Source organism: Melanaphis sacchari, unplaced genomic scaffold (genome assembly GCF_002803265.2).
Source record: "Melanaphis sacchari strain LSU unplaced genomic scaffold, SCAv2.0 Contig7_pilon_pilon, whole genome shotgun sequence".
NCBI classification, from domain to species: domain Eukaryota; kingdom Metazoa; phylum Arthropoda; class Insecta; order Hemiptera; family Aphididae; genus Melanaphis; species Melanaphis sacchari.
In genome coordinates this window covers 6,056,556-6,072,963 of record NW_020271560.1, presented here as the reverse complement: position 1 = coordinate 6,072,963, position 16,408 = coordinate 6,056,556, and the positions used below count along the sequence as shown (strand labels likewise).

Genomic DNA, 16,408 nt, shown 5'->3' with positions numbered 1-16,408 from the left:
CCATATTTTATACCTCATCATAAAATTATTTTCTATTGATTAACTGAAAATGTAAACGAATAAATAATATGTATTAAATTGGTTATTTATATTACCATTCAATTATTCAATAAAAATTTAAATTTAAAGAATAAAATATTTTTCTGAAATTTGTATTTAACATTTACATTAACTACTAACGAATAGTATTATTATAATTATACTATTATGCATTGTAATTTGAAGCATTATTTCAATTTATAAAATAGACATTTGATTAACTTAAATTCTAAAAAATATCTATTCAATACAGTTTTATTTTAAAAATGAATTATAATTTAGTAATTTCATATTTTCATGACTTGTAATTTAATTTGTATTTAAATAATATACGGATAGTAATTAAAAGGGTATATTTCTCACAAATTTGAATTTAAAACAAATAATTATTAAAAAAAAAAAGTTGAACAATTGACGAATAAGTTTAATTATATTATGTAGTATTTATCATAATTTCATAATCAATACTAATGTTGGAAAAGCAGACCCGCATATCAGAGATGTAGCTAAATTGCCTATTTTAACAGCCGTGTTACTATAATTATTGCATTATTGAAAATTTAAAAACGTTATAAAAAAAGGTGGAAAAAAGGATATTACTCTGCAGTACAGTTGGTAAAGAGTAATTCATGTATTAAATTTAAATTCTATAATATATTATATCATTCTAAAAAAGGTTCTGTGTAATAAAAGTTTGTTAGCTTATATTATTAAGTATATATTTTAATTATATGTTTTTTGTATTTGTTTAATTTTAGTATTTTATTATACAATTAGTAATACAGTAGGTTAAATTAATTGTATTAAATATTTAAAATAATAAATATTTATACCATATTTTATATTATTGTTATTAACTTTTAAATCAATACACATCACTACATTAGGTGCTATAAAATAGTCTGAATAGGTTTATAGGCTTATGATATAAATAAGCAATAGCTTAATAAAATATACATATTTTGAAAATGTCATTGCATAAAGTAAAATTTATAATTTATGTAAAAGTATTAAGTCCCCATGAATAATGTTTTTGAATTATAGCAAAAATAATGAAAATCGTTATTCATCGTTTAAATGTGGGGAATTTCATCTAAATTTGAAACCCAAGCTTACAAACTAAATTGTGCATATAAAATTTTTCTATTTTTAGTTTCAGTATGAATTGTTTATGAGTAATCTTGAATTAAATTTTTAAATTTTAGGAATAAAATTAAACATTTTATAGATTATTAACTTCAAATTAATATGCAGATTTTTGCAATTTTGACGAGTTCTATTAAAATTTGAACTTGTAAATATATACATTGTGGCTTGGCGTGGTGCGCTGGCTGCTACCAGTCGTGGAATGCGACTGAGAGTAAGTAACGGCCACAGCTACTAGCTCCCGGATGGGTGACCACCCGGGATCATAGTGGTTAAAAACCTTGCCACACATACACGTGTTTACTATCAATCGTAACAATCATAAAAAAACAACCTACCGTACCAACCTTACCCTATCACAGTTCATAACCCCTACAACAGCTAATGGCTCTAGTCGCCAAAGCTTAAGTTCAATAAAAAAAAAAAATATATATATATATATATATACATAAATATGTATCATTAATAATATATAATAAAAAATGATGTAAGATTTTTATTAATATTAAAATAAAAGTCAAAAAATTTAAATTGCTTATATTTTTTATAAATAGCTCGAAAAGAGTAAATATATTTTGAATAAATAATAAGAATCGACTGAGGAAAAACTGTTTTTACGGATAATTATGAAATGTAAAAATGTAAATTTCAAATGCTTATAAAAAATTATATAGACTTTAGGCTAACTATTTTTTCATAGTATGTAGAAAAACTTTTAAAAAATCTTAGGTTTAAATATTAAAAACTTAATACGTTTTTAACTAGAAAATAATTTGCTTATTTTGGTAGTTTAAATGAAATATTCTATGATTTAACTTTTAAAACTTATAACTATTTATATGAATTTAAGCTTTTTTATTTTTGTTAATAACTATAACTTATGAAGAACTATTTATTAGATTTACAAATATTTTTACTCAATTATACATTTTTTATCGCCATTAAAAAAAAAAATAAACTTAAAAATAGTAGTCTAGTGGGTACTGTCCAGCTGTATGATAGGTTTCTAATGAGTTACTGTTATTGGTGTGTTAAATTTGAATTCAATGATGTATTATTATTATTTACGAAAAATGATATTGAATGAAGACGAACTATCAACGTATATCACTAAGTACATTTTATGATTTTAGTATTACGGTAGTTTAATTTATTTTCACTGAATATATTGCTTTTATAATATTATTAGTGCTTAATTATTATTACACACACATATATATATATTTATTATTTATACCAATTTATACCAACTTATAAAACTCAAAATGTATTATTATCTTTCCGTAAGACTGTAAAATAGTAAAATAGGTTAATTGTAACATAGATGATATCTTAAAATAAATTAAAAATGTCATGGTGTATTATAAAATTCATGATAATATAGTAGGTTAGTACTGTATAGGTATACATAAAAGGTTTAAGTTCTATAAATAATATTTTCGATTTATATCAAAATAATTTAAATCATTATATTTAATTTTTATAAATCAGTTACTAGTAGCTTGTAATTTTTAAAAAAATTGAAAATTTGATCTTCAAATGCATATAAATTAAATTGTATCCATGTTTTTTTCAAATTTTTATACAGATATAAAAATAACATAAGTAGTCTTGTATTACGTTTTCAAGAATTTTGGTGCAGCTAATAATTTTTATCGACATTATTTATATTTTATAAGAAAAAATTTAAAAAAAAATCAATAAAAATTTGTTTGTGTTCATTTTTATCCTCTTCACTGTAAATACAATTTTCTTAGATAGAATGTAATATTTTATTGTAAAGAAAAATGAGATTAAATTTATATAGCGTAAACATTTCGAATTGTATGTTTTTGTCAGGGTGAAATTGAGCTCGGTGATTGACAATTATTATTCAAGGGTATATAAATAGTTAAACTATTAGATTATTTTATTGTATGCATAAAATGTATAAATGCATAATCCAATACCTACTGGCATTATTGGCTGAAAGGATTTCCATACCTGAAATTATGTTTCATTTTTCTGTGAATACTGTTGTGTTTATATTTCAATATTTGACATATTGGTTTTGTGATTTTATTGAATAACAATTTTTATGTTTATGTTAAGATTGTATGACATATTAGTATTAAAGGAAATATTTGATTTAATGTATTATTATTGTTTGCTAATATTAGATGTGTATATAATTTGTCGTACAAATCAAAAAATAGTAAATACAATAATTTTATTAAGTTTAGTCATACTACATTTTTATTTTCTTAATATTTTACATTGTTTATATATATATATATATTATAAAATATTTTGCCAAAGCTATTAACATTTAAATACATATTAGATATAATACAGAGAAAGTAAGTGGTACCACTTTATTGTACGGTAGTATATTACTAGCTGTTATGATGAGTTACATTAAAATTGAGTGATACATCATTTTATACAGAAAGTTATTCTAGTCTAAAGATTTACAAAGTTATAATGTTTTTTATAAGCGTTTAAAGTAAGAATTTTGACAAGATTTGAAAATTTTTTGAAAATTTAAAATTATTCTATGGTAAGAAATTTATAAAAAAATGTTTCATCTAAGTTTTAAAAATTTAATACTAGACTCCTCGTGAGTTTTTATATTTTCAATTAAAAAAACTTTACCGAAAAATAGAATGTATTTATAATATTATAGGCTAACCGTTTTTGGTCAACATTGTATTTCGTATGCAATGATTTACCATTGAATTCAAATTTAACACACATATTCCAGTGTTTTACTCATCAATGATTAGGTTCACTTGACACCTACAATTGCACTTCAGTACGGTACCTACTTTCCATCTATTTTAATAGTTATATTAGAAGTACATTTATCAATTTTGGTTATGTTACTTTTAAAAAGTAATGTAATTATTTTACTCCTTACTCAAATAAAATTGCTTTATTTTTCAATCCAAAAACAAACTGCGTTACTTTTCATTGTATATTTATATACAGAACACTTAATAGGTGCATACAAATATTTATTAAGTCATTAACTATATTGTGTTATTTACAACCTGTTGTATTATCTATTGAACTGTTCTGTTTAATAAAATGAAATATTATTAATTTATCATTATTCGAATAGTACTAGACACTAGTTAATATGAAATGTTTTCAATAGTTATTATTTATTAATAACTATTATATTAAGTAGTTATATTATTAAATAAAAATATACTCGTATATTTTAAATAAAAACCATTTTTTTGGTAATTTAAATTTTTATTATTATTAGTTGTGTATATTTATCTTTGTTAATAGTGTTAATACGTATAAAATCTTAATTACAGCAGTCCACATGAGCTATTTATAGAAAACGTTATTCTGTGTATTAAGAGAAAAACTAATTAAATAATAATTGTTATTAACTTTTAACGTAATTTGCGGCACAAGTTGACGTGTCAAAATCGTTGAAAACTGAGTTGTAAAGAATTAAAATGAATAACAATTTATTTTATATTTAGTTTTCGTTTACTTGATAGCATAACAATACCATTTTGTACACAAAATAAGTCCCATGAATGAATCCGGTATTTTAATTGGACATAATATGGTGTATGATAACATACAGTTTAATATTTAATGAAATTTCAAAATAATGTAAACATTTAAACTTCCAATTCACATTAGCACATTACATATATTTATTTATATTATATTTTATCAACTATTTCAAAATTTGTATTAAAAGTAATATTATATTAAATTAACAAGTAGTAATTTTTATGGTTATTATTTGCTTAGCTTGGAAAATCCACACTACTAGGGATTATGCAGTTATACATTATGCAGTTTCTTTAATAGATTTTTGTTGCACAAAATAAAAGGAGTATTATACAAAAAAAAAAAAAAATTCTAGAATTTTAAAACGACAGAAATGCTACAGTTCACTTATATTTTGAAAGCATAACTAAAAAAGTGATTGTATTACAAAAAAAGAAATTATTGCTAGAAAATGAACATTGCTAGGTTCCTAGTAAAAATAACAAATAATTAATAAACCGTGTTGATCCAAGTATTGGAACTTGTTTTTGTAATGGTAGTATTACGGGATATTTTCTAAAACCAAAGAATAATTTATACATATTATAAATTTGTAGAAGTTATTTTTCTGTCTATAACTGTAGAGGATAAATTTGCAATATAAAATCTAGTGTAGGGTTATAAAGCACCAAGTAAAATATTTTATGAATAATTTATACTTAAAGATGCATTACACCAACAAATTGAAGCACATCTAAAACGCTTTAACTTAACCATAATTATTGATTTAGAATAAAACATAAATAATATATATGTTAATGATTAAATTTGTGTGCAGAATTATTATTGTTGTATGCGATCCTGCATTATAAACATGTTATTTTTTTTTTTTTGATAATTTTTATTTCATTTTATTTTTTTTAATAATTGTAATTCTAAACAAATCAAAGCAGTAACATATTATTATGTTGTAGGAATTATTTATCAAAAGTAATTTCCATCACATTTTCGTTACTTGAAAACAATTTTAACGAAATTACGTAATGCATTATTTCCGTTACCTATGTTACTATCCAACATTCCTTTTTAGTCGATTGTGCGACTGATATAGGATAAACTAACTGACGTGTTCTTTTTATGGTTGAATGATTATTTTTTATGTTCTATTCACGTTCTTAATAATTGCGTCTCTGTAAAAAGGTTACAGTCAGTACTTGGGTTGTAATATTGCGGTTATTTGTGCACGTATTGTTTTTATCAGCTATGGCGTTTATGTACATAAATGCGTAGAGGTATGAATGGTGTGATATAAGAACCCATTGAATACGAGGTTTTTACAAGCAGAACTACCCAAGTATTTTTTTTTTTAAATTACACATATTAATCTATTTTATATTAAATCATAATTTATAGCTCTGTTGTAATATATTATAATATATTATAAATAAAAGTATAAAAATAAATATTATAATAAATTGTAAATAATAAGACTAACTGCTTATAAGGTTATATAACGCTTAAATTTTTATTGACAGTGAAAAAATAAAAATATAATAAAGTATTATAATTTAAAATTCGTTGTGATGTTCCTTGTATACAAAATATATTAAATTCATACATTTAAAGAATTTTTTTATTTTTTTATAAAAAAAAGATTGTAATATTGGTAGATTTTATTGTGTTTATTTTCCCTCAAGTTAAAAGTTACTCGCATTTCACTAACAATTGATGGCTTTGTTACCAAAACGGATCTCTTCAATTTTATTCAATTCTTGACAATAAACAGTCAAGATAACGATAAATGTCAAATGACTACAAAAATTAAGGCTTCATTCAAAAATATTATGTATTTATTTCTTACTCTCGTCATTAAATATTAGTTGACCCGTCGCTATATTATTTTTATTTTGATGGACCCGTAATCGATTTATTTATTTTTGTTTGATAAATATTAAAAAAAAAAAAGGACATCTGCAGATAATCATTTAAATTTTCATTTTCATATGCTTTCATATGCCAATATTTTAATTTAAAATTCTAGCAGGAAATTTTGTTTTTCAGTAAAATAAATTTGACAAGTGATCCTAGTTTGTTAGTTTGTCGTTGAACTTTTTTCTATTTGTAATATCAAAAAACTATTGAGTTCATTTAAAGTATAATCTAGACCAAAAGTTAAGCAATCTATTTAAGCTATTTATCATATTTATATTAAATACAGTTATTTTATCAATTTTATCGTAAAAATGTTGTTACAACTATAAGCTCTGTCTGTCATTGTATATTCTCAGATAACATTGGTTTCAGATATAAGCCACATAAGTACTTTTTTGGTGTTTAAAGTACTTTACCTTTTTTAAAAAACCTTAAAAGTTTAATGGTTTTACATATGTTCACAAAAACAACTAAAATATTCCTTCTAAACTGTCTTAACTTGAATCACTTTGGAAGATCGGCTTTTAGTGCTGTAAAAAAGAGTGCTGTGAAGTTGCTTCTGTGCTGTTTTTACGAATGTTGGCGTTTTAAATTTAAATAATACTTGTTTCGTTGTTAATCAAGATAGTTAGATGCAAGATGCATTGTTTTAAGAGGACGTGATATCCGCATGTGTTGTCTTCGTCTTACAAGTGCATAACATAGCAAATTTAATGCTCAGCAGATCATGTTTTGCTTCGTTATTTTAAAAATTAGAGTAAATTGACCTCTTATAAAATTTTCTCTTTATACATTTTCGAACTGTATACTGTAGTACAACTTACTAACTAACGATTGAAACAAAATGATGTAGTAATCGTTCGTTCGTGTTAACGGTACGTAGTGTTCCCAAGTGGTTACCCATCCAAGAACTAAGCCCGATGTTGTTTAAATTCAGTGATAGAACGATAACTGGTGTATTCAATGTGGTATAGTCGTTGGCAGTGGACAACTCCCTATAGCGGATATTTTTTAATTCTCTATGGCTGTCCACTAAATAGAGGTTTCACTGTATAATAATTATTTATTAGAATAGTGTACTATTTTAAGAGAGCGAATAGATTTTATACTTACATATTCGTTTTAATTTATTTATTATATAATAATTTAAGAATTTCAGCACACGGCGCAAAGTATTTTTTGATTTTAACTAAATCGGAATACATCATAAAACGCGTTCGTCTAATATCATGATTATAGGTAATATTCTATTAGTTGTTACTAATCACTCAAGTTCATTAAAATAATTGAAAAATCTCCTATACGATAATTTTTAATTGATTATTACAAAATAAATAAACAGTATTAAGAGAACGTCGTACCTGCTATGTTGTATCCATCTTATACACGTACGACGTAGTAAATTTTCGTTCACCAGTTTCAATAGTGTGTTTTTAGTTTTGATATTAGAGTGAATTGACCTATTATCAAACTTTTAGGTAAGAACATTATTTGTGTTCCCTCTTTAGTTTTTTATGATATTATAATAGTGAGTTTATGAGCATTTTCAAATATTTATATTTTTCATACTCATAGCTCACTTAAAAATTAAAATATCTTAAAAAATCAACAAGAGAACACATTATAATGTTCTTACCTAAAAGTTTAATAATAGGTCAATTCATTCTAATATCAAAACTAAAAAAACACTGTTAAAATTGGTGAACGAAAATTTACTACGTTGTATGTGTATAAGACGGAGACAACATAGCAGGTGCGACGTCCTCTTAAGTATTTGTTTGCAGTACTTGTTACGTTATGAACTAAGGTGAATAATATTATAACAGATTAAATAGGTGCATAATTACACGCATCTATACGTTTTTGGCGAGCCACAAGTAAATTGAAATATGATACATCACTCGATTTGCTCATTGTTTATGTAACGCATAAATGTTGCAATAATAATATTAATTTTTTTTTATTATAAGTTAACTAGAATTTATTCTATTTGAATGTACAGAATACAGAAAATATTTTTTGATGTTATATACGCTCCTAGGTTATTTTTTTTGATTTGGAGCCTTTGTGACGTATTTGATGAAATGTGAGGAGAGTAATAATATTATTGTAATAACGCTGTTACAAATTATTATAGAGACTTTGGCCCGTATATAATTTCCTGTATGAATTATTTTCTTAGTATTCAAGTTTCATAGTGATCGTTTTCCATCGTCTTCTTTGCCATTAGTACCTATTTACTTACATATATATATTCTGAAAATGTGTGACATATTATATTGTAATATATATATATTATTATACTCCATCTTGCGAAATATAATTATTCAGTTACATATTATATATATATTAATATATTATGTATACATTATCACGTCAGCTACTCTCATCACTTATTTGTAAGACTATAACGAAACTCTGGCACAATCACAAGGTTATTTCGTGTTAAACTTCTAAAACTTTAAAATTTTAACATCACTGGTCTACAAGTAAAATAGATATTATTTCAACGATTTACTATAAAAATTAGACGATCGTTTTGTCAAATGGTTATTTTTTCAATACCATCCGTTATGCGGGTCAGGCAATCATGGCATCTTGCATATACATGTTACGTCCATAGGACTATTTGGTTCCAAAATAGCGACAATATTTTTAAATTTAATTGCCAATAATTGCAAATATTTGAAAATTAGGTTTCAAAATGTTGTGGAGGGCTGTGAATCTGGTCCTAGATCTTATTTTATGTATACATGACTTCAGGGAAACGATTTAAAAATGGTTTGTAAAATGTTTATGCTATTTCGATGACTTTACTGATAATAACAAAAGAGGGTAGGGGAAGCAAGTTCTTGGACATGTAATGTATTATTTTTAATACGAGGCTGGAAAAATATTCTCTACCATCGTCACATTTACTCGGATATTAGAAGAAAATTGTTTGTAGGTGATGTAAACCATTGACCATATTTATTCATATAGAGAGGCGTACTTTGTGATTGTCCAATTACATTTTCGCAGAAACATAGTTGGAGTAATTCTTGTGATTCGTATTGTGCAAATAATATACTTGGAATATTTGTTAAAGTTTACTGAAAAAAAGGTATTCCATTAGAAATAATGGTTTTCTGAAAAGATATCAATGTTTTAAAAAAGATGAGACTATTTCGTTGTAAAACTGCTGAGTCATGTCCAAATACGTGAGCTTAAAATTTTGTAACGGGAACTGTTATGTCCTACACGTACTAAAGAGTATGTGGAAAATAAAAAAAAAAACATCTAAAATTATATTGTGAATAAATATAGTTAGTTATTTATTTTTATAGATTTTTCTAAGCGACGGACGTAAATCTGCAATAACATAATTTGTCATATTACCTAACATAAAATTACCTCATAGTAATTCTATACATAATATTAATAATTTTAAAACAATAATAGTAGAAATCTAGTTTTTCTATGTAATTTTTGACTAATATTTTTAAATGTTGATATTTTTAGTGATAGTAGAATTAGAATTGCTTTAAGTAAAATTAGATTCGCTATTCACTAAATGTGAATATAATATTATAAAACTCGAGCATAGTTTACAGATAATCAAGTATATTCTAGAAAAGTTATAGAAAATATTGAACTGATGATTATTAAGTGCGTTGTGCATCGAATACCATACGTAAAAATACAATTTCAACTATTAAAAGTATATAGTATAGGTTATTACTTATTCCATCTATATTCAATGGGTGGTAGGGTTTTCACTGCAAAGTAAATGGATCTTTTGAGTAATGGTTGTAGACGTATAGCATATAAATATAGTTTAAAAATACTTAGCTATTGCTCTGGTTTCAACTACCCTAACCACACTGAACATAAAAATTTTGTTTTATAATTCATTTTTTTTTTCAAATATTTTTCCTCTTCTGATATTGTTTTTGAAATTTCGTAGTTTTAAAACTACCATAAACCCGTAATATATCCATCATTATCACTTCAATATATTTTCGTGTCACTTCTTACCTGCATCGTGGACTACATCATATTTTAGCTACCTACTTATGTCAAGCCATAATGTATTGATAATAACTTAATTAATGGAAATAAATTCCATTTTCATTTTAATGTGACAGTAAGTACAATCGTGACTCAATTAAAATTTAATTACAATATACAATAATATATATTGATAAATAAATACTTAATATAACGGTCATGAATATACAACGATTATAAATTATACAATAACAAAAATATAAAATATTAATATGATATTTAGATAAAAATTGATTTTTCGTGTTAATGTTTTTTATTTTAAAACTTAAATTTTTGTGAAAACTTGTATGACAAGTTATAAAATAAATCTACTTATTTAATATCATTGTTTCTTATCATTATTAAAACATTATATAGCGAGTTTAGCTCGTAATATTTCCGTGTATATTAAAAGTTATAATTTATAATTTGATAAGATGTTAGTTTTGAGTTTTTAGTGTTTATTTTAAAATTAATACATTTTAACAATTGAGAGCAGTTAATAGAGTAACTTAATAATTTAAATAAAAATTTTAATTTATTCTTAGTAAGTATTTTTTGTATAGTAGGAATATTGAAAAATTCTTCTACCTCTGTATATTTTGAATGGGGAATTCTATAAATGTGGTATTAGTAAGAGAAAATATAGAAAATTATTTTAAACTATAGCTTGTATTAAATTATGTGATTGAATTATTGAATTTGTGTACCAAATAAGAAATGCATATTTTATTTGGGATCTAATTAGTGAAAAATATAATATTTATAAAAAACCTCTATCACAAAAATCTTTAAACGTGATTCAATCTATGGATTATAATATTTACTAAATATTTGTGGTATTTACCTATATTTATACACGACAAAAACAGTTCTATTGTTTTAAGTTGGAAAGTATATTTTCGTTTATAAAAAAATGTGTAACAAATATTATTTTATATAAATTAAATAATAAGCTATGTAGAGATTTAATAGTTATTAAAATATGTTAAATAACATTTAAATACTATAATAGAGGTTATGGGATATATATTTTAGTTATTAATTTAATTTACTGACATTTTGCTTGATTTTTTAAAATTAGTTACAATATAGTAATATAGTATTAAACACCGCCCGATATAATATATCAGATATATATATAATATATATATCATAGATTCATGCAGATTTATACGCTGTACATAAAATGTTCACGTAGGATTTAAATTTATAATTTATATTTAAATATATTTAATTTAATTTTAAACTATAATTATCATTAGGTAATTGGAAGCAAAAAAATATTACATAAGTTTTTTTTTAAGGATATTTTTTGAAAAACAGTTTACTCACAGGACCGATTTTATAACACATGAAAAGATTAATCAAGAAAAATATCAAATGCAATTTAATTTTGACCAATTCTAGCCAATTCATCTTTTAAAATCAGCAGGAAAATATTTTATAACATTTTTGTAATAGAATTAGAAATTATGTCACGTGCACTATTGTGGTGAATATAATAATAATATATATATATATGTTACGGTCCAGGTGGATAAATCAGTCATTGTAATACAATGTCCGGACATTGTATACAATGTCTAAGACATTTGGGCAAAGTAAATAATACATATTTAATTCCTGTATAGACTAAGTCATTGTAATACAATGTCCAGTCATTGTATACAATGCTAAAACTGGTGTGGTCAATGTGAATATTAGAGTTATTTTAGAGTTTAATATTTTTGTTATTTCTTTCAGGCACTACGTCCTACGGGTTACGATAACTTTTATCGGTAGTGTCATTAGTAGATAATTAGGAATCGGTGGGCACTTTCAACATACGCCGCTTGGATATTCGTCGTCCATCAATAACAACAATTTATATCGCAATTTATTATTATTATCATGGAACTCTATGTAGGCATATAGCCATATCTATCATAGACGACAGTACGCGTACTGCTGTTTACCTGTGCCGTTTAGTGCTGTGTTATAATTGTGTAGTATTTGTGCGTGTTGTTTTTAAAATGGAAAATACATTTAATAATCGTTTAAATAATATTTTAGATCTTAAAAAACCTAACAGTACATATTTAAGTAAACTTAAATATGATGAACTTATAGTACATTTAAAAGAATTAAAATTGAAAAAAACCAAAATTCCAAATGATTATAAATTGATTAAGAAGTATGATACAATGCGAGTGTGTAATGTGGAAAAACTTGTTGTACCAATAAATGAAGGTAACCAAATTAAATATTACGTGCATAACGAAGAACTTTTTAATATCCTCCATGAAACTCATTTATCAATCGGGCACGGAGGGCGTAGTAGAATGGAACACGAGTTAAATATTAAATATAAAAATATAACAAGGGAGGCAATTATGTTATACTTGAACTTATGCGAATCATGCCAAAAAAAAGGAAGTACAATTAAAAAAGGCTTAGTAGTCAAACCTATTATATCAAAAGAAATGAATTCAAGGTGTCAAATAGATTTAATTGATATGCAGGCCCAGCCTGATGGTAATTATAAGTTTATTTTAGTCTATCAAGACCATTTAACTAAATTTGTAAACTTGCGTCCTTTATCTAATAAACGTGCTGAGGAAGTTGCTTATGTTTTACTGGATATATTTACAACTTTTGGTGCTCCAGCTATATTGCAAAGCGATAATGGTAGAGAATTTTCAAACAAGATAGTAGAAGAATTATGTAGTATGTGGAAAGATTTAAAAATAGTACATGGTAAGCCTCGCCATTCTCAAAGTCAAGGTTCAGTAGAACGTGCCAACCAAGACATAGAGAATATGTTGGGAACGTGGTTGGAAGACAATAACACCAAAAAATGGAGCGAAGGCATAAAATTCGTACAATTCATGAAAAATCGATCTTTTCATCATGGCATTAAATCTTCACCGTACGAAGCTATGTTTGGCTCTAGGGCTAAAATTGGATTAAATAATTGTGTACTCCCAATGCATGTAGTAGAAAAATTAAAAACAGAAGAAGATTTAGAAAAAGCCTTAAACACTATTGAAGAGAAAGAAAGTAAAGAAAAAAACAAGGAAGGCAATGAAGTGATTGTAGAAGAAAATGAAGAAAATTACAATTCTGAGGATGCTTTAAGCTCTAGAAAACTTTCTATTCAGATAAAAAGAAATGAATCTGTGCAGAATTTAGAAAAGCAAGCAAATAAAATGAAATCTCTTTCTGAAAGAAGATTTTGTGAAGGAAACATTGGAGATTCAGTAAAAATAAAAATACCAGACGTAGATAGAGCTCGAAGCGACTTACGATCAATTTTGGCAGTAATTATATCAAGTATTATAAACAATAACATTTTAATTATTATTTGTTGTTTAATATGTTTATTTATAATTACAATTTTTTTTTTATAGTGGAAGACGGAAATTATAAATTGGGCACAACCAAAGGTAAACTGCAACATTATTATAGTAGAAATCAATTTACTATTTGCAAGGAGAAGTTTGTGAGTGTTGATGAAGTCCCCGATATTCAGTTGTCTCTAAGAGAAGCAGCTAGGCTATTTTCAAATCTAGGAGGCCAAGGCTATGACCGCTGCACTTGTGTTCAAAAATGCGAAACAAGGAGATGCAAATGTAAAGCTGCTGGAATTTTATGCAACTCTAAATGCCATAGCGGTAATACTTGTAAAAATAAATAATTTCAATATTCAATAAAAATTAATATAAATAAAATATTCTCAATTTTATTTGCTAATCAAATCTCTTAAAAAAATATTAAATAAAATTATATAAGTCATTAATTATTAATATATGTATTTTATTCACTTGGCACCTGCAGTTCTGGTCATTGTATACATTGTCTGGTTTATGTGAATAATTATCTACATGGCTTGAATAATTCGGACATTGTAAACTTTGTCCGGTCAGTGTTTACAATGACCATTTATCCACTTGGACCGTAACATATATATAGAACATACTATCCGGAGTACTGTACATGATGTCGAATATAAACGATAACTACTATAAGTTTTCATCTATTTTTTTTTTTTTTTGCAAATCTGAATATAAAATACTACTTTGTAGGTTATATACAATACAAAGGTTCTTATTCATAAAATATAATATTGTTGCACATTTATACGATATTTTAGAATCTTTTGATTTATTTTTAATCAAAGATTATGCGAATATAACGTATAGATATATTTAAAAAAATTTAAAAGTCGAATAATATTTTATATTTTTAAGGTTACATAAACCATACATCAGTATAGTATCACTGCAAAATTTTATATTTTATATCGTATTGTGGGTAGGTATATAATTATACGAAAAAACGTTTTTGTCATTGAATGACGGTTTATCAAATCGTCTTTAAATCATGAAAAACAAGTTTTTGATATTATTTGCGATGTACCTACTATAATATTATAGTTAGATACCGATTTTTACGGGCTTCTTATTTCTCTGTCACACGTTACTTGAACGTATACGGAGTATTATATACTAATAAATATTACATATGATTAGCAATCACTTTAAAAAAGTATTGACTAAAAACCCAAGTAGACGCAGATTAATATTCTAAGACATTATCAAAGTTTGTATAAAAAATCTTGTGCACGGAGGAAAATATCATGACCTCTTTATAGCATATTAATATTTATTAATTATATCTGATGACGGGGTAAATTAATTTTTAAGGGAATGAGGGCGTGTCTCATAGATTTTGTATACATATATAATATATAGAATTATAGAGTGATAAATTTGAGACGTAGATATTGTGATATAATAATGCCTCTAAAAACTTAGAGAAAGTTTAATACAATAATGTAATTATAATAAAAAAAAAAAACGTATGTCAACCACTAATATTTCATTCAACTATAAAATTAAGTACTGAATGCAGCAAGTGTAATTAAATTAGATCACTTAAACGCTATCTATTAATTTTAAATTTGAAACACAATTTTTAAAATTATTATTTATTATTTGCCAATTATGATACATATTATTACACAACCATTAATTTATTAAAAATTATTATTCAATTAGCACTAGTGCATTGATATAACTAGGATTTAATATTTGTAGAGGATAAAATTTTAGACTATCAAAGTTTAAAATAAGCTGCGTGGATAGCTAAAGTCTATTACATCACGAATGTCACTAGATTTTAATAGTCATGACTCATAATACTGTAAAATTGTTGTTGAAAATAAATTATAGAGTAAAAACATCTTTTTTTGGTTATTAAAAATCAAATATAAAATAAATGATAAAATAGGTAAAATAATTTTATAACTGTATATGCTGATATATACTTTATATGCAAAAGTTAACAAAGTATAATAATCGATATTTGTACTAGATAATTTTTTTTCTATATTTATTATAGCCAGATAATTCGACTTGTTGTTGGATCGTAGTCGATCTCATATATGTTTTAATTCTCATTATGTATAAACTTGTATGTGCGGTAAATTTATTTTATTGATATAAACAAATAATATCCGTTGAATATTAGAGTAAAGTTCTCAGATTTCGTGTAAGAGTGATGATGTTGTATCCATTGTAGTTACGTTTAGTTCGATTCACAGTTTACACTGACAGTACACCTATAAAATATGCGAACGCGTAGGTATGTACTCGGGTGATCTCATTGGAACGTGAAAGCTTTATATTATGACAGAGAACCTACTTCCATATCATTTATATTTGTATATTATTTAAATTTTAATAATATTGCATTACAATAAAACTGTTTTGGTGTT

The 16,408-nt window shown here is 24.8% G+C and overlaps 1 protein-coding gene across 1 annotated transcript; it reads left to right on the top strand.

Annotated features, from left to right (window-relative positions):
* Positions 1–12,959: 12,959 nt before the first annotated feature.
* LOC112601628 (KRAB-A domain-containing protein 2-like) lies at positions 12,960–14,326 on the top strand. The gene is made up of 2 exons (XM_025349337.1): positions 12,960–13,962; positions 14,040–14,326. Exons 1-2 carry the CDS (start codon positions 12,972–12,974, stop codon positions 14,324–14,326), a joined length of 1,278 nt encoding a protein of 425 aa, XP_025205122.1. The 5' UTR covers positions 12,960–12,971.
* Positions 14,327–16,408: the final 2,082 nt, after the last annotated feature.